The sequence below is a fragment of the Xylocopa sonorina genome, chromosome 6 (assembly GCF_050948175.1).
Source record: "Xylocopa sonorina isolate GNS202 chromosome 6, iyXylSono1_principal, whole genome shotgun sequence".
NCBI lineage: Eukaryota > Metazoa > Arthropoda > Insecta > Hymenoptera > Apidae > Xylocopa > Xylocopa sonorina.
The window spans coordinates 13,902,501-13,927,554 of record NC_135198.1 but is presented as its reverse complement, the minus strand read 5'-3'; the positions used below and the strand labels follow the sequence as shown (position 1 = coordinate 13,927,554).

At 43.7% G+C, this 25,054-nt stretch overlaps 7 protein-coding genes and 1 long non-coding RNA gene across 8 annotated transcripts in view; 5 read left to right on the top strand and 3 right to left on the bottom strand.

Moving 5' to 3' along the window:
* Positions 1 to 422: 422 nt before the first annotated feature.
* Positions 423 to 996, bottom strand: Mrpl14 (mitochondrial ribosomal protein L14). Its single transcript, XM_076897331.1, has 2 exons — positions 780 to 996; positions 423 to 712 (listed from the first exon to the last, which is right to left on the bottom strand). The coding sequence occupies exons 1-2, from the start codon at positions 970 to 972 to the stop codon at positions 459 to 461; spliced, it is 447 nt and encodes a 148-aa protein (XP_076753446.1). The 5' UTR covers positions 973 to 996; the 3' UTR covers positions 423 to 458.
* A 308-nt stretch (positions 997 to 1,304) lies between these two features.
* On the top strand, positions 1,305 to 1,983 carry Mrps28 (mitochondrial ribosomal protein S28). Its single transcript, XM_076897330.1, has 3 exons — positions 1,305 to 1,540; positions 1,628 to 1,749; positions 1,826 to 1,983. Exons 1-3 carry the CDS (start codon positions 1,328 to 1,330, stop codon positions 1,971 to 1,973), a joined length of 483 nt encoding a protein of 160 aa, XP_076753445.1. The 5' UTR covers positions 1,305 to 1,327; the 3' UTR covers positions 1,974 to 1,983.
* Positions 1,984 to 2,621: 638 nt separating this feature from the next.
* Positions 2,622 to 5,340, top strand: Mccc1 (Methylcrotonoyl-CoA carboxylase 1). Its single transcript, XM_076897322.1, has 8 exons — positions 2,622 to 2,726; positions 2,791 to 3,175; positions 3,260 to 3,594; positions 3,673 to 3,969; positions 4,050 to 4,262; positions 4,350 to 4,844; positions 4,919 to 5,110; positions 5,209 to 5,340. Exons 1-8 carry the CDS (start codon positions 2,622 to 2,624, stop codon positions 5,323 to 5,325), a joined length of 2,139 nt encoding a protein of 712 aa, XP_076753437.1. The 3' UTR covers positions 5,326 to 5,340.
* A 199-nt stretch (positions 5,341 to 5,539) lies between these two features.
* LOC143424433 (transmembrane protein 209) lies at positions 5,540 to 7,897 on the top strand. Its single transcript, XM_076896488.1, has 8 exons — positions 5,540 to 5,677; positions 5,794 to 5,919; positions 5,991 to 6,292; positions 6,374 to 6,694; positions 6,849 to 6,982; positions 7,052 to 7,378; positions 7,468 to 7,689; positions 7,760 to 7,897. The coding sequence occupies exons 1-8, from the start codon at positions 5,631 to 5,633 to the stop codon at positions 7,886 to 7,888; spliced, it is 1,608 nt and encodes a 535-aa protein (XP_076752603.1). The 5' UTR covers positions 5,540 to 5,630; the 3' UTR covers positions 7,889 to 7,897.
* A 1,207-nt stretch (positions 7,898 to 9,104) lies between these two features.
* On the bottom strand, positions 9,105 to 13,959 carry LOC143424637 (uncharacterized). Its single transcript, XM_076896822.1, has 5 exons — positions 13,676 to 13,959; positions 13,129 to 13,480; positions 12,975 to 13,051; positions 11,377 to 12,908; positions 9,105 to 11,299 (listed from the first exon to the last, which is right to left on the bottom strand). The coding sequence occupies exons 1-5, from the start codon at positions 13,847 to 13,849 to the stop codon at positions 9,130 to 9,132; spliced, it is 4,305 nt and encodes a 1,434-aa protein (XP_076752937.1). The 5' UTR covers positions 13,850 to 13,959; the 3' UTR covers positions 9,105 to 9,129.
* A 669-nt stretch (positions 13,960 to 14,628) lies between these two features.
* LOC143424639 (mitochondrial import receptor subunit TOM40 homolog 1) lies at positions 14,629 to 16,325 on the top strand. The gene is made up of 6 exons (XM_076896823.1): positions 14,629 to 14,851; positions 14,956 to 15,070; positions 15,135 to 15,388; positions 15,470 to 15,631; positions 15,695 to 15,844; positions 15,938 to 16,325. Exons 1-6 carry the CDS (start codon positions 14,656 to 14,658, stop codon positions 16,075 to 16,077), a joined length of 1,017 nt encoding a protein of 338 aa, XP_076752938.1. The 5' UTR covers positions 14,629 to 14,655; the 3' UTR covers positions 16,078 to 16,325.
* Positions 16,326 to 17,305: 980 nt separating this feature from the next.
* LOC143424643 (uncharacterized) lies at positions 17,306 to 18,133 on the bottom strand. Its single transcript, XR_013101955.1, has 3 exons — positions 18,093 to 18,133; positions 17,543 to 17,582; positions 17,306 to 17,475 (listed from the first exon to the last, which is right to left on the bottom strand). It is a non-coding gene; the product is annotated as an uncharacterized LOC143424643 (long non-coding RNA).
* A 6,254-nt stretch (positions 18,134 to 24,387) lies between these two features.
* LOC143424928 (uncharacterized) overlaps positions 24,388 to 25,054 on the top strand; it is a 10,994-nt gene continuing 10,327 nt past the window's right edge. The window contains exon 1 of the mRNA XM_076897321.1: positions 24,388 to 25,054. This exon is cut by the window's right edge and continues 685 nt beyond it. Coding sequence (XP_076753436.1) covers positions 24,388 to 25,054 — 667 coding nt within the window.

The window sequence follows — 25,054 nt, the reverse complement described above, 5'->3', positions numbered from 1 at the left end:
TGATGTAGGACAGATATTTGTCAACATGTAGACGATCGTAAAGATCTAACGCGAGGTTGCAACGCGTAGAAGTAGAAAACTAGGAACAGTCTCTGTATAATATGTGTATTTGTGTGTGCGCGCGCATCTTATGATGATTCATTCTATAGGGACACACGTACTTGTAACCATAGACTAGATATAGCATAGAGCTAATGTTCGATGTATTTTTTTTCACTCGCATTCCTCACCGCATGGACTGTTTGAACATTTTCGTGCGTCGAATACAACGTTACCAACAGGATGAATTCTAGAAATAGATTGTAACGCCACGGAGTATTCGGTGGGTAAAGTAAACTTACTTATTGAAAATAATCGGTATACGAGCCTTTTACTTTTCTATAAATTCTATAGATATCGCATACATGGAATACACGATGAATATAATATAACTTTCCAACTATTCAAAGCTGTACGAATTATACAAAATTTGTAGCAATGGCCAACAGTTTTGTATAATCGGCACCTTTGCTGTGCGTCTTTTCTTTCATGATTGTCCTAAGAATGTGGGGAATCGGTACGTGAATCCTGGTACCCAAAGGCGTTCCGTTATCGTCTATGAGAACTATGTTGTTGCTGTCAAATTTAGGAACTTTCGGACTTTGTTTTTGCTTCAAGCCGACCAATATGCCTTTCTTCTTTTGACCTTTAATGGCGACTAGCACTCTGTCCCCTGGATATATTATTTAAGAATAATGCTCAAAGTCTGTTGGAAGAGAAAATCTCGCCAGCCAACTTACCTATGTAACCGACACCCTTTTTATTATAAATATGAATACAGCGCGGCGGCTTTCCTTCCATCATAGCTTGCTTCCCAATTTCACTGTTATCCACGACTCTTAGTCTTGTTAGTTTTATTATCTGATTAGATATCGTTGTGGTAGAAATATTCCTGGATAGTAGAACGTTGAAGAGTGTACCTTGTATCGGCATTCTTAACGGATCTTTCCCATAAAAGACAATAATAGTATTATTAATTAATGATTATACCATCATCTGAACGTAAATGCAATTTTTATTCTATTCGAAAGAAATTGAAAGAAATGGAAATGCACCTTTTACTTACTTTACTTTAGAAACGAACAACTTTACAACTTAACCGGCACCAACGAAGAAAAATTTAATTCTACTACTTGTAAGTACTTGACTGTACTTTCGTACAGTTAAAGTTAACCAAGTCGAGTTCCACTTTGTGCAGTTCGAAACGTTCCGAGACGCGTTCTAACCTATAATAAGAGAAAGCAGTAAATGGTCAAGGTGGTGAGAAACACGGTTTCCGGTGATTAAAATGAATAAGATTCGGATCAAACAATTGTGGCTCGCTTCTACGAATCGTACGAACCTTTCGTTCGTCCGAAATTGCTGCGTAGAGAATAACCGAACAGGAAAACAAAATGAGCTGGAGGAATCGAGTAATTTCGAGCAGATTCTGAACAATGTCTCAGCAATTCCAAAAAGTACTACATTTCCTTCGTTGCTACGACATTCAAAGTTTATCGATGTAAATACACTTGTAATTACACTGCTTTACGCTGCATCGAAGAACAAATTATTCTATTTCTTTTCTTGCGTTTTAATCATATTTCAGCTTGGGAATCCCGAGGAGAAAGTAGTTCAAGGAACAATTTTCCATGTAGTCGATGACGATTTATATATCGATTTTGGATGGAAATTTCATTGCGTATGCCCAAGACCTAAAAAGGATTCTGCGTGAGTTGCAAACAGAATGTATGCGCGAGGGTGTGTTTTAGTTGGACGGATAATCGTTTTCACTCTGACGTTTCAGCAAGTACATCAGAGGCTCTAAAGTCAAACTAAGAATAAAGGATCTAGAATTGTCTACACGATTTTTAGGAGCATCTACCGATTTAACCATATTGGAAGCTGACTGTGTTCTACTTGGCTTAATCGCTTCTCCGTTGGATAGAAAATAAAGTTGGGGTTACGCTCTACTTGTACTCTTGTTAATAAACATTCAAATCAACACATTTTGCTTGTTTCGTTTTCTTTTTCAAGTGTAATAATAATAATAATAATAATAATAATAATAATAATAATAATAATAACAACAACAACAACAACAACACACGTATAGATGTAAGGGCATAGATCAGAGATTGGATTTAATAAATAAATTGCCGCCGGACAGCAATGAAGACACTTGAATGGATAGCCCTTTTCCAGGATCATAACAGTTAAGAAGATTAAGTGAATTAACGAGTGAAAACACGTTACCGTCAAGTGTATACGGGTAACACGTGACCAATCGTATCGTGGCGTGTTGTGTTTTGATGATGTGTGTATGTGTACGTATGTATATATATATGTATATACGGAATAGATACACGTGTTACAATCGTAACCTTTCACCGGGGTTACACGATTGGTTCATTTATTTGTACGTACGTTGCGAAATAATTCATTGTTCGAGATGAACGATAAATGTTTGTTTAAAGACAGACATCGAAGCGGCGCTTGCTAAGCTACTCTGCCGAGAGATTCGAAATGTATCGAGGGATAAAGCTAACCACGCCAGTTTCGCGGTAAGTAAAATATTATAATAATAATAAATTGATCAAGTAATGTTAATGTTAATATCACGTATAAATGATATCAGGCGCAGTATATGGATTTCACGCAGGCGAAATGTACACGTTCCAAGAGTGGTGACCAACAGGTTTGACAAAGTAAGAGTGTAAATGTTTTAATGAAATTGTAAAGAAATGAAATTAAATGAAATTCTGTATACAGATATTGATTGCAAATAGAGGAGAGATCGCGTGCCGGATTTTAAGAACCGCCGAGAAATTGGGAATAAAGACTGTAGCGGTATACAGCGAAGTAGATAAAAACGCGTTGCACGTAGAACAAGCAGACGAGGCGTATTGCATCGGCCCTGCTCCCACCAGCCAGAGTTATTTGAGACAGGATAAAATTATATCGATAGCAAAAAAGACAAAGTGCCAAGCGATACATCCTGGTTACGGGTTTCTTTCGGAAAATGCAGAATTTGCTGAGCTCTGTCAGAAAGAAAACCTGGTATTTATCGGGCCGCCGGCAAGTGCGATCAACGACATGGGAATTAAAAGCACTTCCAAGTGTATAATGAGAAAAGCTGGCGTCCCTATTGTCGCAGGTATACCATAGACGAATAATATATATATATATATTGTATCTGTTTTGATGCGTGTTTTTTTAAATGAAATAATCGTACGGGCAGGATATCACGGGGACGACCAGTCCGATGAAACATTGTTACTGGAAGCGAAAAAGATAGGTTTCCCTTTAATGATAAAACCAGTACGTGGTGGAGGAGGGAAAGGAATGAGAATAGTTTCAAAAGAGTCAGAGTTTGCGGAGGCTCTAGAATCTTCGAGGGCTGAATCGAAAAAGGCATTCGGTGACTCGGTTGTTTTGCTCGAACAATACATCGATGCGCCAAGACATATCGAAGTACAAATTTTCGCAGACAAACACGGGAATGTTGTACACATGTTCGAAAGGGATTGTTCTGTGCAAAGAAGGCATCAAAAGATTATCGAAGAAGCCCCTGCGGTATGCATATATTTTTCAAGTATCGAAATCTGCGTATTCCACTTAGATGGTGTAAAAACTAGCAGTGACGTTTTGTAGCCCGGTATTTCGGCAAATTTAAGGTCGCATTTAGGTGTAACGGCAGTACAAGCAGCAAAGGCGGTAGGATACGTAGGGGCCGGTACTGTGGAGTTTATAATGGATCGCGACCGAAATAACTTCTACTTTATGGAAATGAATACGCGTCTGCAAGTAGAACATCCGGTTACGGAGGCAATTACAGGATTGGATTTGGTTGAATGGCAGCTACGGGTTGCAGCGGGAGAAGAACTTCCGTTGAAACAAACTGAAATTCAGTTCGAAGGGCACGCGTTTGAAGCGAGAATTTACGCCGAGGTGATTTTCCCCCTCGATTCGATCTCTGTTCGCTCTCTGTCAACTGATTTCTAATTGCATGATAATATCGTCGATCGTAGAATCCAAGAAAGGACTTCTTGCCAGGAGCCGGTAATCTATTGTACATGAACGTTCCGGAAGCGACGAGTAAAGCGATTAGAATCGAAACTGGAGTTCGCGAGAAGGACCAAGTATCGGTGCATTACGATCCGATGATAGCGAAATTGATCGTCTGGGGAAAAAATCGGGAAGAAGCGTTGGCGATACTTGGATCGAAATTAAACGAGTATAACGTGAGTACATGTTTACGTGGAGAACAATGTGAATCAACAATGAGAAATCGTGTATGAAACCAGAATTTGAGCGTACGATATTTTTAGATAGCCGGACTCGATACCAATATAGAGTTTATGAAGGACTTGTGTTCTCATCCGAATTTTTCCCAAGGCCAAGTACACACAGGATTCATAGATGAACATTATCGAGAATTATTTCCGAAATTACACGTACCAAGCGAAGTTGCGGTTCAGGCTGCCCTTGCCTCGATACTTTACGAAGACACGCGCTCTCTACGGTCCTCTCTTACAACCACCGATCCTTTCAGCCCGTTTGCAACCGAAATCGGTGTTAGATTAAATCATACCTTAACGCGAACCTTTTCTTTCAATGTTTCCGGCGATAACGTCAACATTCAAGTAAAGTACACGGAACCAGAAATTTATCTGATGAGAATCAATGAAATCGGTCCTTGGAGAAAAGTATCAGGCGTATTAAGGAAAAAGGGGAAGTCGTTGGAATTATGTAGCGAGATTGACGAGACGGTTACCAGGACGAGAATAGTTAAAATTGGCAACACGCTGCATTTATTTACCAGAGTTGGTAGTTGTTTCGCTAACACGTTCGATCGCTTATAGATATACTTTTTATTATCATAATCCGGCTTCTACAGGATCGCGAATGGCAGTTTAGTACACCAGTTAGTACGAAATTTCTCAATGATCCTACGAAGAATCAAATCGAAATCGACCCATCGAAAGCTTCGAGTCCTATACCTGGATTTATAGAAAAATTGTTCGTCGCCAAGGGAGATGTCGTAAAAACAGGTGACGCTTTGCTTGTGATGAATGCCATGAAAATGGAAGTACGTTTACCACTAATTTCAAACATTCATTTTTCATATTTCAATTTCAAATTGATCACTTTTCATTCATTTCCTTTCGTTTCTTTGTTCGTTTCTAGCATATCGTTAGAGCAGCCAGAGATGGAATCGTCGAAAGTGTATTATGCTCGATAGGCGACAATGTGCCGAAAGATAAGGTTCTCATTAAATTGAATGACCAAGCGCTACACGCGTAAAACGATTACCCTTCCTTTTATTTTTAAATATTTAAAAGTTGGATTGGTAACGTAATAAATATCGATACTGCCAGACTAAGCCATGCTGCGAACGATTGTACTTTATTCCCACCGTTGGTGCGCGCGCGCGTGTGTGTAGAGAGAGAGAGAGAGAGAGAGAGAGAGAGAGAAAAGCGCGGTAAACGAGGATTGTCCGTTTAGTTGGTGGGGAAGCTTCGTTTTTTTCTTTACTCTCTCTCTCTCTCTTCTTTCTAGCTGTTAAACAACCATTGGATTCGACTGGCGAAAAGAATCGACGGAAAGAAATGAGTAACTTTCGATCTCCGATGCAGTCTATCTCTCCTAATGCAAGGTAAGAATTGGAAAAATATAACAAAATTCGATATGCAGAACGGAATGTCGAAGGAAGGTTAGGATGCTATTAGTAATCAGACACGTGTAAAGTGTTTAATTGTTTTATCTCGTTAGAGTTCTGACTGCTAAACCTCAAGTGGAACAAACACTCGATATAAGGCAAGCGCAGAATAAAGCGAGAAGTAGCATCACATGGTTTTTCGTCAACAGTTCGCTACTTGGAATCCTCATCTTTGACATGTAAACAACTGATATTTTCTACTAATTTTATTAAATTGCTGGAAAATATTCATTCATCTTTTGTTATTTAGATTGTACGGGGGTGCGGCGTACAAGCCATTCTGTTGGGCGGAATGGTGTCTGGCGTCGATATTTGCATTAAACGCTCTTTATCATATAACACGATACTTTTGGGCAAGCTTCACCCTAAGGCCGATAATGTTAACCCCCAAACAAAGACATCTGTTGGGTGTATCGGAGGACGATCCACTTTTCCAGAATGAACCGTCTACGTCCCAAAAGGCATCGGAACCAGCGGCGTCTCTAAACTTGTCTTGTATAAGCCTGAATAGAAGAATGACTTCCATTGGTCCTTCGGGATTGAGCGAATCTAGTGTGCGATCAAGTGTATTTTTCTTTTATTTGATCCCAGATGTTATTTAAGAAATGTACATAAATTTTTAATTTTTCCAAGAGGACTTTTCACCGTCCAGCCCATTTTTCAAGTACGCCAGTCCAACGTCACAGAAATCAACATCCACTCCCAACGGATCGTTTAGCAAGTCTCTGAATGTTTCGACGAACGGCAGTTTAACCAGCGAAGATTTGATTCAGAGTGAAAGAGAGCTACAAAATTATTTGGAAGAAACTCGTCAGAAGAAGCACGTTCTGTCGACAGATATGGATCAGCCTTCAAACTTGCTTAGCTCATTTTGGTCGCATCCAGCGATTCGTAGTCCCGGTGAAGTTTCTCCGTTATTACGGAGATGCGCCTATCAACTGGCACCTATTGTCGGTAAGTCCGCGCGCGCAGTTCTTCACAAATAGGAATAGGAACAGGAACAGGAACAGGAACAGGAACAGGAACAGGAACAGGAATAGGAATAGAAATAGAAATAGAAATAGAAATAGAAATAGAAAAGATACTCTGACGGTTTCATTTTCCATAGACAAGTCAAAGTCCGCTAGTCCCGGTACCGAGGAAGGAAGTTCACCCCGGGGTATGTTCGGTGCTCCCGATATTTGGAGAAAATATAGAATCGATCCGAATAAAGTAAACGAATGGACGGCTAATCTTCGAATGGCAAGTAGAAGAAACTCTTAATTTTTGTATAGATTTAACTTGAAACGAATAGAATTGAAATTATTTTAGTGGATCAGCAAAACAGTCGTCGAACGAGTTGCGACCGAAATCGATAATGTCACTTTGGCCCTGGTTCGTCACGGTTTGAGCGATTCTCAACCAGGTTGCGTTGGACTGGATAGATTGAGAAAACTTGCGCAAGCATCGTTTTTAGTCACCGCTATCCCTACTTTACCCACTCTAGTGCCTTTCCTGGAACTTTCGAACAATCAAGAGTATTTAATTAAAAGAATTAAAATTCTCGCGAGTGGAGGTTCTATGAGCGAATTCAAGTGGAATAGCGGTGGACCGCACAATGGCAAAGAATGGGATTCCAGTTTGCCAACTGATTCGGCGGTAACTGAATTGTTTTAATCGTCCGTCCCTCTCGTTCGGACACGATCTACACGATATATATACGATATAATATATTGTTGCTTCTACAGATAATTATGCACTTGGTATCGACTTACATGGACACGCAACTGGAGGCTCCTTTGGATCAACCGGACGCCCGACCGTTTACATCAAGATACATGGCTAGATCGGGAATGATTTTGCCACGTAGCAAAGGCCCTGTGATAGTATGCCAGTCTATAAATCCGCCTCATTATAGTTTGGCACATTCCGGAGATTCATCGCCTAACGATTACGAGGAAATACAACGTGTAAGCATAATAATTGTTTAATTGTTGTACTTTACTAATTATTATCTTTCCTCTTTTCTGCAATTTTTAGGGTAGAAACAACTTATTTCATACGCTTCTGTTGTTTTTGTACATCGTTAAGACGAGAGATCATGGTATGCTGGGTCGCGTTAACCTGGGTACATCGGGTATAAACGTTTTGTGGGTAATCGATGGTTGAAAATTGTGCGAATACTACCATGATTACCGTCTATTTATATAAAATACACCTCTTTCATTCTTTCATTCTCTTTCGTGTCGTGGAGATTCAGCAAGTGCTTACTACCCGTCGTTATGACCAGCGGAATGAACAAAAATCCACACAATAACGAACGTTTTATTCACAATACTTACTTACTCAAGTACATATGTACAAATAAATCGCAATCCGCATTTGTCGAAAGTAAATTTTTACTTGGATATTCTGCGATACAACAGCAGAATTACTACGTCGCGCACAACAACCTTTACCGATCTTTTCCCTGGTATTTAGCGACATTCTATTACGCGTCGCCGCCGTAGTAGGAATGCAATAAATTTTTTAATAATTCTGACACGATCTGCCACAATCGACGATTAAAAAGGCATGTGTTGGTGAAAAATTATGTTGCATATGTTTTCGTACAATTTATAATACAATCTTTGGATAACGGTGTTCTCTCATGCGTGTTTATAAGATCAATTTGCATACTCGTATGCGAGAGAGTGAGAGAGAGAGAGAGAGAGAGAAAGGAATAATAAAAGATATTCGGTTTACATTTAAACTATAGTTTTCAATTTCGCAAAAGAAAAGCGATGCTGAAATCGATTATCGAAGAAAACCATCGCCACCGTTTCGTAGCGAATTCAAGAGGAATTGCTACCGCTATTAAAATCTGCATTACGTTCGATTACATTTAAAAATGATTAACGGATTCGAAACGAAGAATCGAAGAGGGACTACACCAAGGAAAGACAAGAGACCACACGGGGGTTTTCAAAGCTCGATCGATCGATCACGTGGAGAGGGAGGGGGAGAGAGAGAGAGAGAGAGAGAGAGAGAGAGAGAGAGAGAGAGAGAGAGAGAGAGAGAGAAACGTTGCGTCCTCTCGTAGATTTTAGCGGTAAGGTGTTCGAAAGAGGTTTCCGTAAAATAAAACTCCCCTACAGTTTACAGGGTCTCGTATTTAAATATAAAGAAAACAAAACAGCAGGGATTGTACAACGCTTCTTTCTGTTAGGACCTTGTCCGGGTCCTACTTCCTCTCTCTCTCTCTCTCTCTCTCTCTCTCTCTCTCTCTCTCTCTCTCTCTCTCTCTCTCTCTCTCTCTCTCTCTGTGTGTCTCTCTTTCGATCCGTTTATATTCATATTTGTCGCGCGCGTGCGCAGGAGAGATACGAAAAGGATAAGAGGAGGAGGGGAGGGGAGGGAAGTTGTTAAAGTTAAGAGGTGGTAAATATTTTTGTTCCTTCCGGTAATATAACTTCTTCGCCAACGTCCGCGAGCGTGACCGTGAGAGGAAGGATCAAAGGCATCAAAATCTCTTGGTGTTGCATAACCGTTTGATGAGCGGTAACCGGTTCGGTTTGTCTGGTAATGGTGATGGTTTTAATATTTTGTGGCTTCATCAGCTGACCTTGAGCAAGGGTGGTAGCCTGTTGTAGCACCCTTTGCTGAGTTTGAGCCGGTTGCACTTGCGCGGTCAACGTTTGAGCGCGATTTTGATTTTGAACAAAGTTTTGTTTACACCTCTTGCTGTGAGCGTACCGACTTCCGTTATTGTTGAACCGGCGGTCACAGGTCGGGCACGCGTAAGGTCTTTGACCGGTGTGAATGAAAACGTGCTCCTTGAGGGACTTGAGGCGGCGGAAGTTCTTCGGGCAGTACTTGCAGTGATACTTGGCCTCGCCAGTGTGCGAGGTCAAATGATTGGCGAGCGTGTCAGCCCGAGCGAACGCTCGCGAACAGTACTGGCAAATGTACGGCCGTTCCTGCGTATGCGTTCTCATGTGCATCTTTAGATAGGCGTTCGTTGTGAACGGTCGGGAGCATACCTCGCAGACGTACGGCTTGATACCGTTATGAGCCCTTAGATGGGCGATCAACGTCGTCGACTGCGTGAAACTTTTTGAACAAATCTCGCAAAGGAACCTCTTCGAGCTGTCCGTTTCCTTGTTCTTCTTGAACGTCCGGTCGTGTTTCGACAAATGGCTGGTCAGTTGTTCCTCTTTAATGAAACGCTTCGTGCACCGTGTACACTTGTACGGTTTTATCATATTGTGTTTCGCCACGTGAATCTTTAGATGTTCCCTTCTGTAAAACTTTTTCGGGCATATATCGCAGAGGTATTTCTTACCCTCGTGGACTTGAATGTGTCTCAACAGTCCTTTCCTCGACGTGTATCGTTTGTTGCACTCGGTGCACTCAAGTCCAACGATGTCGGTTCTCCTCTTCCTACCCACTTTCTCGCCGGGCTTTTTCTCCGCCGGCCGCGGCTCGATGTCTCTTAAATCCTCCTCCGTGAGTATGCCCTCGGTCACGTGTTTCGATCTGTGCTCCCGCAAAATTTCATTGTTCTCGAAACTGTCCCCGCAAATGTTACACTTTCTCACTTGATCCGGATTCTTTTCCGAACACTTGTCGTAATGGACTTTCAGTTTGTCCTTACGGTAAAATTTCACGTTACAAATGTCGCATTCAAAGTTTGGCTCCTCGTGTAACAATTGATGACGTAACAACGATTTTTTCGTGCTATATCGTTTTTTGCATTTCGCACACTCGTGATTGTCCATTGGCCAATCCAATCCGCTTTCGAAATCCGAATCGTAGTCGTCATCTTTGTTCTCCCGGTTGTTATCCTCTCTACCTATCTCCTCGTTGGGGTTTGCATTTTTTTGCCGTTCCTTCTCCTTCTTATCTCCCGACTGTTCTTGCTTTTCCGACTTGATCGACGCCCGTTGCTGCTCGCCTTTCACGTGTTGTTCCATATGTTTCGTTAACGATTGCCTCGAACCGCATTTTTTATTGCAACTTTCGCATTCGAATTCTTTCCTATAATTCTGTCTAATCCTTTGGGGGTGGTTCGTTTCTCGCTTACCCCGACCACCACCGTACACGCTATGACGATCCACGTTGGATTTACCACGATTGCCGTTCTCGGTCCCTTCATCTTCTTCTTCTCCTCCTCCTCCCCCTCTTCTTCCTCCTCTTCCTCCTTCTTCTTCGTCTTCGTCTTCTTCTTCTTCTTCCTCGTCGTCGTCGTCGTTGTCGTCGTCGTCGTCGTCGTCGTCGTCGTCGTCGTAATCCTCCAAACCGGTGTCACTTGTGATTTTATCGATTATTTTCTCCGCGGCCTTTGCAGCGACTCTTTTAATACGTTTGTTGGGATCGTATTCTTGCCCGTGTAGAAAAGTTGTGTGACTAGTAGCTATCAAATGATTACGTAAAGTAAGCTCATTACCAAACGCTTTGTTACACTCTGTACATTTGTAGGATTTTGAGCGTTCGTGTTGTTGCTCCGTATGTTTTCGTAGAAGATCCCTTGTCGCGAACCGTTGCCAGCACACCTTGCAATTATATTCGGTCTCTGAATGACGATGCGTGCCCATGTTTCTAAACAACACGACATGATATTATTATCAGAACGAATCGAGATACGTATTCTCCAAAAATCTTTGCTTCTTACCTACCTGTCGTTTTTTTTCTTCGATCCATTACTTTCTGTCCAAAACAATTCCGCCGCTTCTTCATCCTTTATCCCACGTTTACTTTCTTCCGCCTCTTCTCTCTGCTTTGTTTCGTAACAACGATCCGCCGCTTTGTCGATCGACAATTCTTGCTCGGTTAATACACCTTCGACCACGTGTTTCGCTCGATGGTTTCTTAGTTTTTCCAGCGAATCAAATTCTTGTTCGCAGACGCTGCATCTAAGAGGAACATGCGAGATCGCGTGTTTTTGTAATCCTCGTTTCGTGTAAAATTTTTCCAAACATTTATCGCACGCGAAAGCTTGCGTACGAACACAACCGTTCTTCTGTTTCCCTTTTCTGTTGTTCTGTCGATTGGAATCTTCTCTGTCACCGTCATCGTCTCCGCCGCTGTTGTCGTTGATATTGTTGCCCTGCCCGCCATCCTCCCCGTTCCCTCTTTTCTGTTCGTTCTCTTTTCCTAACTCTTCCTTCACCTCTATCCGTTCGGTTTCAGCCCCTTCCTCTGTCTCCGTACATCTTTTGCCACCGATTTCTCTTTTCTGTTTGGATCTTTTTCGATATTCCGAACTCAAATGTCGCCGCGCAGTTTCGTAGTCGTCAAAATCTAAACTGTAATCGTGTTCGTGGAATGAAATTTCCAAAGGCATCGGTTCTTCTTTTTCTCTTTCGTGTTTCTTCAAATGTTTACTGAACGAGATTATGTATATGTACTGTTTACCGCAATACGGACACTTGTTCGATCTCTTACCCGACGGAGGCGACTTTACGGGATTACACGCACCGGGGTTCTTTTGCAGGGTGTCCGGTGTTTTTTTCAAAGCCAATGCTGTTCGTACTTCTTCGTGAGAATGCATATGTTCCCTTAAAACGTTCTTCGATAAAAATTCTTTATCGCACAGATAGCAGAGAAAAAAAAATTTTTCCGACTGATCGGAAGTTTGAACTTTCTTCAGTCTCGAGCTCAAATTCAAATTCTCGAAATAATTCTCCTCGTCGGAGTCTCGTTTCGTTGCGACATTTCGTCGAACTAATTTACGTTTACTTCTTCTAGTTTTTTCATTCGAGTAATGAGATTCCTGTTCTACCTTATCCGATTTCTCCTCGATTGCATCCTCTTCGACTTGACGATTCGTTGTCGCATTAGCCGCCTTTACCGATAGATTTACGTATTCGGTACAGTCTTGGCGCTGGAACGATTCTTCGGAGCTAAGTTGTTGACGTTGCTGTCGTTGTTCTTCTTCTTCGTGCTCCTCCTCGTCCTCTTCGCCCTCCTCTTCATCCTCCTCCTCCTCCTCTTCTTCCTCTTCCTCCTCCTCTTCTTCCTCCTCCGGCACTTCCGGCAATTCTTCCTCCTCGTGTTGCCGATTTCCACTAGACAATATACATTCCTGCTGTAATATATAATCGTGTTCCACAGTTGGGATATTTTCAAGACAATCGTTATCTCTGTTTCCATGTTTCAACATTTCTTCGTCCTTTGGATCGTCTGTAATCATTTTATCTTCCTCTTCCTCCTCCTCCTCCTCTTCTTCTTCTTCTTCTTCTTCTTCTTCTTCTTCTTCTTCTTCTTCTCCTACTTGATGACTTAGGCAATCTACCGATGTTTGTTCCGTCTGATGGATTACTTCCTCCATTACCACGTTGGTGGTTTGTTCTGGGAAACGCGAAAGGTCTATTAACGACAGGTACGCGATCTTTCTTAATATCGAATGTACAAACTATTTTTTTTACCTCTCATGTCTGTTTCTTGTTGGTCGGTCAATTTTTCTACTTGAAATAATGCTAGTTGTTCCTTGAGTAGTGTCGCGTTTTCTGCCCTAGATATCGATGCAAGCGTTTCGCAGGTATTTTGGTAATTATTCTTGACGTGTACTTGATCCGCGTTGTCGTTCCGTCCTTCTTCGTTCAAGTGTACCTCGACTTCGTTGAAAAAGAGCTCCTCTTCTTTCATGTTGACGGTAACGAATCTCTCTCTGAGAACCGTGTCAGCTTGTTCTACTTGTAACTTGAACTCGTACGCGGATTCCAGTTTGTCCGCGCATATACAGCAGACACGTGTCGGTAATCCATCTCCGGGTAGCATCTAAAAGATGTGACTGTTAAAAATTGTGTAATTTTGCAAATTAGCCAAAATTCGGTACGGTATGCGAAAGATAAACCGATTCCGTTTTCCATTGAAAAGATATCTGGTAATAACGTAGAAGTACGGAACGTCACGGGTGTTGGATGGTTTGATCTTACGGTTCGTACTGCGTAACCTCGAAATTACGTGTCTAACCTTAACGTTGGCGAAACTCATCGCCTTTGCTGAAAGGGACGCAACCTCGGTTTCCAGGAATAAGTCCCGCATGATCAGATTACCGAGGAGGCAAACACGGCATATTTCTACCGTCGATACGATCGGCCTTTCGTTCTGCGACGAAGCGGACGCGTTTATTTCTACGGCGTCCATGTTTTGTTTGGTGGACTGACTGGCCCGTGCCTGCTTTCCGCAGCCCACAGTCCGCAGTCCACGGTTCTTTGATCTCTCGCTCCCTCCAGGCTGCCACCAATCGTTAACTTTCTATTCGGTTTCGGCGTTCACCGTTTTTACATTTCACGGATGCATATCTTTTATCTGTCGTTTCGTAAAAGTGTTCACCTTCTATCTATCGTTTCGCGAAAGAAATAATTTTAGACCGTTTCGATCAATCGAATATCCGGCACGTACGATACACTAGCTCTAGCTCTACGTCGGTTTTCATATGGCCATAGAGTCGTAAATAAACGGATAGCACGCGCGAGATTATTTCATCCCGTTGATTTCTCATTGGTTGATTTCGCTCGTTTCTTGAGTATCGACCCGATGTTCCTATTTTAATAGGGATATTTCGAGATGATACAAAGATATCTCGTGGTCCGAGCGGCAGTGGTTGCCGTCTTTCACAAATGGCGGCTTAGGTAGAGAAGCACGCTGTTTCAATTAAACGTGAGATTTTTCATCGACGATTTCTCTCTCTCTCTCTCTCTCTCTCTCTCTCTCTCTCTCTCTCTCTCTCTCTTTTTCTCTCTTTCTTTATGTATATTTATTTATTACATCTATATAAATATATACACGTGTCGATATATATTTATATATGTGTGTGCACATATATGCAGTAAATGTTTAAGGGTGGTTTGCCGCGAGGATATAGTGCAAGTATAGCGTGGAAGTAAAGAATTTCCGGTGGTGGATCATTTGTAGAGGAGAGGGAAAGAGGAAAGAAAATTTTAGGAAAAATGGGCAATGTATTAGCAGCCACTGTAGTATCTCCTGCACCATCACCATCGCCATCACCGCCGCCGCCTCCGACCACAGGTTTATTACCAAATTTAGAAAAATCAGATACTTCCGATGGATTACACTCGTCCAGCAGATACTTCGATAATTTGAAAAATCCCGGCACCATCGAGGATCTGCATAAGAAGTGTAAAGGTAAAAATGTATTACTATTACGTTTTCTGATCTTTTCTGATCTCTCCATCCAAGTGCAAGTTAATTTGTTATTAATTTAATAATCGGCATTAATAAATTGGCAGATGTATTTCCTTCAAACTTTGAGGGTGCAAAAGTGATGTTCAATAAAGGTCTTAGCAACCACTTTCAAATTTCGCACACAATAAGTATGAGTGCCATAACGCAATCCGGATACAGGTAAGATTCGGGTTCGATGGTCGCCAACCATCGAATAGAATGTACAACGTTTAATTGTGTTTAGGTTCGGAGCAACGTACGTTGGTACTCAGCAACCAGTTCCCGCGGAGGCCTATCCGGTATTGTTGGGCGATATAGATCCAAGCGGTAATCTTAATGCTAATATTATTCATCAGTTTGGTCAAAGATTGAGGGGAAAATTGGCCACGCAAGTACAGAAAAGTAAATTTACCGCTGTTCAAATGACGACTGATTATCGTGGCGATGCGTACACGGTCTCTTTAACTTTGGGCAACCCGGACATACTCAACGATTCTGGTGAGTGAACGATCAGGGAAGGGAAAGAAACGAAAATGTAGAAAATGCCACACTCATGGTACCGAACAACATGCTCCGCAGGCGTTTTCGTAATGCACTATCTTCAAAGTATAACTCCGTCAGTCGCGCTCGGTGGAGAACTGGCGTACCAGCGTGGTCCAGCTGTACCAGGAGGTCATATAACTGTTCTCTCAGCTGCTGGTAGATACACGAATGGGGATTCGACGATTAGCGGTAGCTTAGGTGCGTAACCTATATGAGTTGTTGGAATCTCGCAGTAAGAAATCCTCTGTCGTTCTCTCGTAGGTCTGTCCGGCTGTCATCTTTGTTTCCATCAGAAAGCTAGTCAACAGTTGCAGGTTGGCGTAGAATTGGAAATAAATAGCAGAATACAGGAAGCAACCGGTACTATTGCCTATCAAATCGATTTACCAAAGGCAGATTTAATATACAGAGGTATAACGATGTACATGTACGATAATGTACGAATTTGTTTTCGTTTCGTTGTTAAGGCCCCTTTAACGTATTCGAATGGTTTCATTTTCATAGGAAGCGTAGATACAAATTGGACGGTGGGCGCTGTTTTGGAAAAGAAATTACAGCCATTACCGTTTACGTTCGCGTTAAGTGGTATGATAAATCATAGTAAACAACAGTTTAGACTGGGTTGTGGATTGATAATTGGTTAAGAATAGTGCATAGTCTAGTACGGATCGCGTACGTACGTAATCTAGCCAAATGACGGGACGATGAAGAACAATGGAGTGCTGCCACGATTTTGTGCTTTGTCTCGTTCAACGCAAGTTTCTCTGAACCAAGATGGACGATGCCCAACCGATTCCCTTCTATTCCCGATTATACTTCCTCTGCACACCATTGCGTTTATAAGATCGTTTTGTTTGTTTATTTTTTATTAAAGAAACATCGTACGAACTGGGTTATCCGATTCTGTATCATTTCTCATTACATCGTATGTCGTTATTATTACTCACTCCCTTTAAAACGCCCTTTCGCTTCGTTTCGATTCGATTTTTCTTTATATGGTGGATATGGCGGTGAAAAAGTTTTCGTTGATCAAGGATCCGGCGGATCGTTCATTGGGTATAGAAACGCGCGCGTTTCATAACGTGGATTGCATAATGTTATTAAGTTTGAATAATTTGAATCGTACGTAGCGGCAATTGATTGGCGACGCCGGTAAACTTTGATTAGAATTGAACAGAATGCTCGTATATAAAAGGAAAATAAAGTATATGCCATAGAAAGGAACCGTATTTGTTGTTTCTCAATTTCTTATATTTTTTAGATTTTTAGATATATGTATATATATATATCGATTCGACGGGGATGCGTGTTAAGTACGAAACGATAAACACAATACGCGCGTAGTCGTACAAGTATCCAAGTCCGAGCGCGAGCTTGTTTAAAATATACCAACGGCTATTATCAATTGGTAACGATACGCTTGGTTCTTTCCTTGCCGAGTTGATACATGCGTAAATACTCGCGTAAATGTATATATATATATATATATATATATATATATATATATATATATATATATATATATATATATATATATATATATATATATATATATATATGGAAAAATAATGTCGGTGGCTGACGCCTATCGTTCAACGTTGTCGACCTTTGACTGATTCTCTAATCGCTCATCTTTTCTCCCAAGTTACGCGGTAACACGGTTTATATGTTTCTACCTTGAATAAAAACTAGCGTTATACGTTTAATCCATCTAGTAATCGTTGGACGATAGATTTCGGATGTTGTATACGAAACATTAATAGTAGAGAGAATTTGCCAATGATCCAAATTGTACATAATTGTAACACCGTAGTCGTCGGTTAGAAGCGGCAAGTCGGTTGGGTAGCGCGTTTCGTATAGGTGGTGTCGGTAGATGGTTGATTGTTTTCCTCAGAAAACAATAAGCGATCGGTAGAAAAGTCGTAAAGAAAGGCTGGCAATTTGAGCTTGACCCTATTCGTTGCGACTTGGTTCGATGCAGTGCGCTGCGGTGCGGTTAACAGTGACGTTGGATGACCGACCGTCTCTCGCTGGTTTTTCATCTGAAATATTTCTCTGATTGATTTAAATGAAAACAGCGACATTCCTCCATTCCGTTTTCTTACTCACCTCTGCTGTTGTACCAGCAAATATGTACACGTCGTTGAACCTAAAAGAATAGAGAGTCGTTGTGTATGCATAAGCGTTGCACAGGTTATAAGGTCATAGACCAATATGAATCATGCCGGTAAACAATGCTCTTTACGGAACGAGTCTGGCCTTTTGTTTCGAGCTGTACGGCTTTCCGTAACGTTGTTGTATCGTTGCAATCGTTGTACGTAATTTGGAAATGTTTAAAAGAGCTCGTGACTCATCGGGAATTGTAATAAATCGCGTAAACGGATCGGATTGTTTTGCTAATAATCCAAGTTTCAAACTAAAGCGGAAAAGTATGAGTCTGCTGGCGCAGCCGCGTTACCAATCGAAAGGAGGAGGAAGAGGAGGAGAAAGGAAAAAAGGGGGAGGAGATATCAGAAGGGAAGTCAGTTAAAAGGATGGGTGGTGAAGGGGAGGTGTAGAATGAAAAAGGTACCGGTTGGAGGGATTGCCGGGGAAGGGGGATGTCGGTGTGTTTGCGAAACACGTTCGATAGGATGTATGGGACGAAATGCAGACGAACCACGGTGATCCACGTCGATGATCCACGTTGAAACGATCGCGCGTGTCCCCACACGGCGTCGTCGGCTGCCGTTTATATATATATACGTATGTATCCCATATATCATACCTATATATATATATATATATATATATATATATATATATATATATAGAGAGAGAGAGAGAGAGAGAGAGAGAGAGAGAGACCGGTAAGGTGGGGTGTCTGTCCGTTTGCAAAATTCATTTATTTTCGGTCCCAGTCGAATTCGGTCCGATCAAATGCCATTTATTCGATTCGATTCGATTCGATTCGATACCAATTGATTCGATCATTCCTCGTCGCTCTCTCTCTCTCTCTCTCTCCCTCGGTTGTTCGGTTGCTCGCTCGCTCGCTCGCGCGCGCTCGCGCGCGCTCACGCCCGCTCACGCCCGCCCGCTCGAGCGAACAAGCAAGTACCCCTCCGTTAGTTTCATTCTGGTCACTGGTTCTCCTCTATGTGTACATAATGCACGTCAGCCTCGCTTTCGATCTTAGAACAGTGGTAAACGTGTAACCGATGGTAATCGGTTGGCAAAGAGTAATTTCAATTACTTAAGGAACGGTTTTTAAATAGGAGAGGAGAGGAGAGGAGAGGAGAGGAGAGGAGAGGAGAGGAGAGGAGAGTGTGTCGTGAATTGTTGTTGGTAAGTACCTACCTATTGTACGTTATACGCCGGCGGCAGAAAATGATTCGAAGGTAAAAAAGAAGAAAATTGGTTAGGGAAGGGAATGCGTTAAGAACGGGCGACGATGGTCCGCGTGTCACTGGGAACCTGGGCCGATCGTGGGGTATGTATATACGTTGGATATCAGACCGATAACTCTATTACTGGGAGCGATAACGCATTGGTAGCTATCGTCGTCTGTCGTTTGCGAATCGAGGAACAAGATTTTTGTCCGTGACGAAGACTAGGTAGCGGTAGCTGGTAGCGTCGAGGCGCGCGACGATACGATTGTTGGAGGTAGTAGTTCTACGCGCGCTACCAACTACGTGGACGTATCGCGGGACCGTCTTTTGGACGAGGATCGGTCGCCATCAGAGTCGAGAGAATTTTCGAGAGTGACGTAAAAGCTGTACGTTTTACGCAAAACGAATTACATTACATTAGTCCGGAGGGTCCAAGTCCAATCCTGTTATCGGAGTTTTTCTATCATTCGAGGCGGACATGTTGCCTCGTCATGGGTCAACGTACGCAATAATAGCACGATATTAGCGACGTTGGCGTTTATTCGTTGAGAAGATTCGTTTAAAACCGTTGCTCGTACCGATGGAAAAATAACTTATTTCTCTCTTCGACTTACGACTTGTTACGTTTAAACGAGGTGCGATATCGGTATATTCGTGGATGGTCATGAATGATAGCAGGAAGAGAGTAGGAGAAAGAGTAGGAGGTGCATCATGGATGCTTGAAAATGGCCGCTAAGTTGAAAACCGGTAACGCGAACGGTTCGACGTAATAACGTCGAAAATATGAAATTTTCTCATGCAACTTTCTCAGTCGACTACTGAAATCGTATCGTTTTTTCCTCCCAATTCCGAATTGAGAAAAAGAAGACGAAGAAGAAGAAGAAGAAGAAGAAGAAGAAGAGGAGTTTTTCCATCTCGGTTGGATGGTAAACGAAACGGTGGGTGGGTGGTGTTCTATCGGTCGTGATGCACCAGCCCAGCACGATACCACTTATCTCGCGATATATACCGAAGAATCGGCTAGCAGCTTGCAATTAGTCTAGTCCGGATCAGCCGTTTGGTGCGTCGTCTCGTGATCCTCGCGGTGTCTGTAACCCTAACCGTTCCGATCGAACACGATGGAAACGATCACGGCTTTGGACAGTTTTCGCTCAACTACGCGTTTTCTTTATCGATCGACCGAGAATCCGTTCTCTTTTCCGGTTCCCTTTCGATATCTGTCGCAGCTGTCGTTCGTGGATCGATCGAAATTCGAGTAGCAACGGATTTCAAATGATTTCAGACTGATTTTTTCTACGAAGTGGGAGAGAGAGAGAGAGAGAATCACAGGATGGGCACACAAGTTGGGAGCCACTGTCGGTGTGCAACTACTCCAGATAAGGTATCGGCCGACCGCCGGTCCCGCGATAACGCTTCGCAGCATGACCCAACGTAACGCGCGCGCATCGTCCTGCCTCGTTTGGCGTTAAGCCTCGTTTTCTTTGCCCTTCTCCGTCTTACTCGCTCGATACTACTTGTCAATCAGTTGTCTACCGTCTACCATTTAAATTCCCGATTCTCCGTCGATGAACGTCGCAACTTACCATTTTTTTTTCTTTTTCTACGTCATGCATACGTGAACCATAATTACCAATTTATTGTCGGATTGTCCTCGTACGCGAGTGTCCACCGGCCACAACGAGATTCTTCTACTCTGCGTGTACAACAAAGTATAACGATCGGTATTATTAGTATTATTAGGAAGGAGAAAAACTAGTTGTTTTTCGACTGTTTGGACAGGGAGGGAGGGAGAGATAGAAGAGATAGAAGAGTCGATAGAAACGCCTACGTACAACAAGCGCCAGAGACATAGCATAACTCTCGGTGATAGGGTAATCTTTCACGGACAGAGATTAGCCAAGGACGCGCAGATAAACCGCGACATTGTTGGCATTCTTTCCTTTCTGTTACTCCATCATCATTTCTTCTTCTTCTTCTTCTTCTTCTTCTTCTTCTTCCTCCTGCTCCATCTCCGCACATTGTTCTCCTAGCGTTGTTTCGAAAACAGACGGTAGGGGGTGGTGCGACTCGCGATCGAGTCCTTTGCAAACGCAGATTTTTTCTTTTCGTCGCGATGAAGGAGACAGCTGAACAATCCGCTGTCCCGAGACCGTAACGGGGGAACGAAAAAAGAAAAGGAAACGGAAAGTTGGGGTTAAAGTTGCGATTTCGTATGGTTGGCAGGTTTCGTTCCGTAGACATATGCGGGCGTTATCTCCTCGAAACGCGGTAATTTCTGGTCGATGCGCTCGTCTTCGAACGAGGAGGGACCGTGTCTGGTTTCTGCCGCGGGAAAACCGAACCACCGCGAGTCCCTCAGGAACGCGAACACCGCCCCGAAAACGCCCCTGGTTCGCACACGAGCAGTTATCTACGCTGACCAGACACCGTTTCATCTAAAACGGTAAATCCGATGCGAGTGCGCAAGCCTCCCTTTTCTGCACGCTACCTACCTATACCTACCTGTACCTGGCTACGCACGAGAATCGGCGAGCGTTGCGCTATGCAAAACAGATGTTTTAATGGTAAATCCGTAAGGATTTTTAAGTATTTTAAGTATCGTGATCGCGTTAAATTATTGTGTTAAAGAAAAAAAAAAAAGAAAAAAAAAAAAAGAAAAATTGCCATTTCTCTCTCCGTCTCTGGACCGTGAACGCGCGAGTCCGTTCTTTCTTTTCCCTTAACAAACGTAGATTTTATTATCGCTCGGGGACAGGAGTCCGGCAACGAAACCGGATGTCCGCCCGCTCGTGCAGGATGTGACGTCAGAAGTGCTGCTCGATGGCAGGCCAGCGAATACGTACCGTAAACCTACCCACCCGGCCGACCTCCTGGCTGCTTTGCTCGCTTTGCTTGCTTTGCTTGCTTTGCTCGCTTTGCTCTCGCTTTGCTTACTTTGCCTGGCTGCCTGCCTGTTTGCCTGCTACGTAAACAATTTTCGCCCATCCCCTCTCGCACTCTCGTTCGGCTCACCTATAATACCAATTGTGTTGTCACCTACACCGCCCCGGTTTTACTCTTAAAGAACAACTCGAGAAAGCGAAAGGTCTCGCTTTATCTTTCCGATGGATGGTGAAGGCATACGATACTCCGATCCACAGCTGCGAGCGGAGGCTGGAAAATTAACTCGAAAATCCTCTCGACTTAATACCCCATTACGGGCTGGATGTGAATATAGCGGGGCACCGGTTACGACCTATGACCTCTCGACGACTGATTTATTAGTACCGTTCCGCTCCCCCTCGCTTCGAATTCCAACTTTTCGTTTCTCACTGGAATCTCGATCGAACTTGATTTTTATTCTTCGAACGGTATTATTATTCTATTTCACACGGTGGCGCTTGATCGCGCGCACGCCTTCTCTTCTCGCTTCCCTTCTCGTGTTACGCCAAGCAGTCTGCGTCCTCGGTTGTTTCGCGGCACGTGATTACTTACCGACGTCGACCTAAATCATACTTGACGAACAAAAATCGTAATTAATTGGTCTTTTGCTCGAATCTTTTTTCCCGCCTTTCTTGCTGCTTTTCTTTCGGTTCCGTCTCGAGAAAAGTTAATGGGGCTAAACGAATCCGAGACCGGGGATTCTGTATTTGGTAAAAAACGCGAGGGTAATTCGAGCCGGTAGTAGGACGCGTAGGACGTGGCGCTGGCTAACCGATGAAAATCAGGTTACAGGCATAGGCATAGGTATAATAACAAGAACGGTGAATGGCAGGGCTGTTCCGTCGATCTGTAAATCGTTGCGCATCGATTTCGAATGATCGAAGCGTCTCGGTCGCTTACGTCGCGGGTAACAGTGAACGTTTTTATGGGGCCAAGAAGATAAGAGCAACCTCTGCCCCCGTTGTAGAAAACGTCTTCCGCTCGACCAACGAGGAGTCTCTTCTTTTGCCATCACGGCTACGCGCTTCACACCCACGTTAGCAGAGAGGTTACCAGAGACTAGAGAGTTAATATTTCTTTTTAGAAAAAGTCTCTCTTTTCGTACTCGGAGAATGGCTCGGTTCTGCGCCATACACATGAAACGTACGGAGATACGTTTCAGTGCGTTTTCGAAACGAGCGTTATAATACGATAACTAAATACGTGTGTACATAATATCTGTACGTGTGTATAGAGAGGTCAGCAATAGGTTTCCGAGCGATGGTACGGTGAACTGTTTTGCGATGCGAGCGAGAAAGAGGCTACGCGTCGAGGTCCGCGTCGCGGTGATCGCGTATTTTCTTGCCGAGTGATTAATCGGGGTCGTGGCTTTTACGTCTCCACGGGCTCGCTCCGCTCTCTAGTTTATATTCGACCGCGCAACAATGGAGCTTTGCCTTCGTTAAGTACGCGATCCGAGATTATGATATTATATTCCTCGATTCGATGCTATCCATCTTCCTTTTCGCGAAAAATATGCGAGACGAGACGAGACGAGACGAGACGAGACGAGTCAGATAATCCACCGAGCCTGACCTTTCCAATTCGATTAGGTAACGTCAATAAGGTCGGTTGAATGTTAAACGATCGATGAAAATGTTAGTACGGGTAGCTAACGCTATAAAAATTCACCTTCGCTACCCCACCTATTCCTTTGGTAAAAGAAAACAATTCCTCGATTTACTCGTTTATTTCAAGTTCGGCTAGAGAATAATTGGTTTTGTGGACGGTTGTGTGGATGTGTGGAATACTCGCGCGAATATGCACACGATTGCGAACGAGTTACAGATAACAACAACGACGACGACGACGACGACGACGACGACTATGACTACGACTACGACGACGACGACGACGACGACGACGACGACGACGACGACGACCGGTTATTTTTGTAATGTACCAGCTAGCAACAGTTTGTTCGTACCGAGCATAAAATTGTAAATTGAATAGGCGTATATTTGGAAACGTAACGTTATCAGATGAAACGTATTCGTTTCATCGATCGAATCGTCGGCTCTTCGATCTACCTGTGCTTATCTTGATGAACGTTCGTGTTGACAGAGTTGACCGAGTACAACGTCGATGACAACGACGGAACGGATGAGAGAGAGTCATGGAGATCGTCGGAGATGATATCGAAGGGAACAATGGCGGAGGAACGATTAGGTTGTTACGGTTAGACGGTAGAGCGGCGGTGGCCGTTGATTTTTTTCGCCGACAAAAGTTGCAAGAAGAAGACCAAGAGGAAGAAGAAAAAGGAGGAGAAGGAGAAGGAGATAGAGAAACGGAGCGGGGACGGGAACGGGAACGGGAACGGGAACGGGATCGGGAACAACAGCTAGATTACGGAAAGCGTGGAAGCGAGCAAGGCGGAGTCATAGTGGGCGTGCTGGAGGCGGGCCAACGGGGAATTGAAAATGGCGCGATCGCAGAGAGAAGCAGCGTTCAACTGGTGGCAATTCCCGTTTCAGAGCAACACGGAAACGATATCAGCGCCGCCTATGGGTTGCACTCTCTCGGCTACGACGATTACCACGACGATTCCGTTCTCCGTGACAGGTAAGAGAATCCATGTTAATTTCGAACCCTCCCTAATTTTAACTAACCCCCCCGGGGATCGAAATGGAAAGGAGTGGATACGCGGCCGGTGAATCAGGCGACGATGATTCGTCGCGGAGGTTCGATCAGCGGCTAGAGCAACATCAACAGCAACAGCAACAGCAACCGCATGTTTCGGAAGCCCCCCACCGAAAAGAGGAGCAGCAGCAGCAGCAGCAGCATCACCACCACCACCACCACCATCACCACCACCACCACCGGCATCCGTCCGAGTACGTTCAACCGGGGGCGAGACAAGTATCGGTTACCGAGGGTGGGGATAACGGACGGCCGAGCGAGGTCTCCGTGGTGTCGGAGGAAAATCGGGCCGGCAGTCACGCGCCTCGCTCTACGATGCATCGTTACGGTACTGAAGCACTCTCGCCGACCACCGCCGATCACCACCACCACCATCCCCACCATCAGCCCCAACACCACCTCCATCCACGGCATCATCATCATCATAATCATCATCAGCAGCAGCATCATCAACATCATCAAGAACAAGAGCAACAGCAGCATTTAGAATCGGAGCCGAGAGAACGCAGCGCGCTTTCTTCGGCGAGTGATCACCACCGCTTGGACGAGCAAGAGATGCGATCGCAGTCGTCGCATCGAGAAACGATCATCGAGGAAGACGCGGAGAGAGTGAACGGAATCGCCGCGACGGTGATGAGAGGCGCCCGCGGAG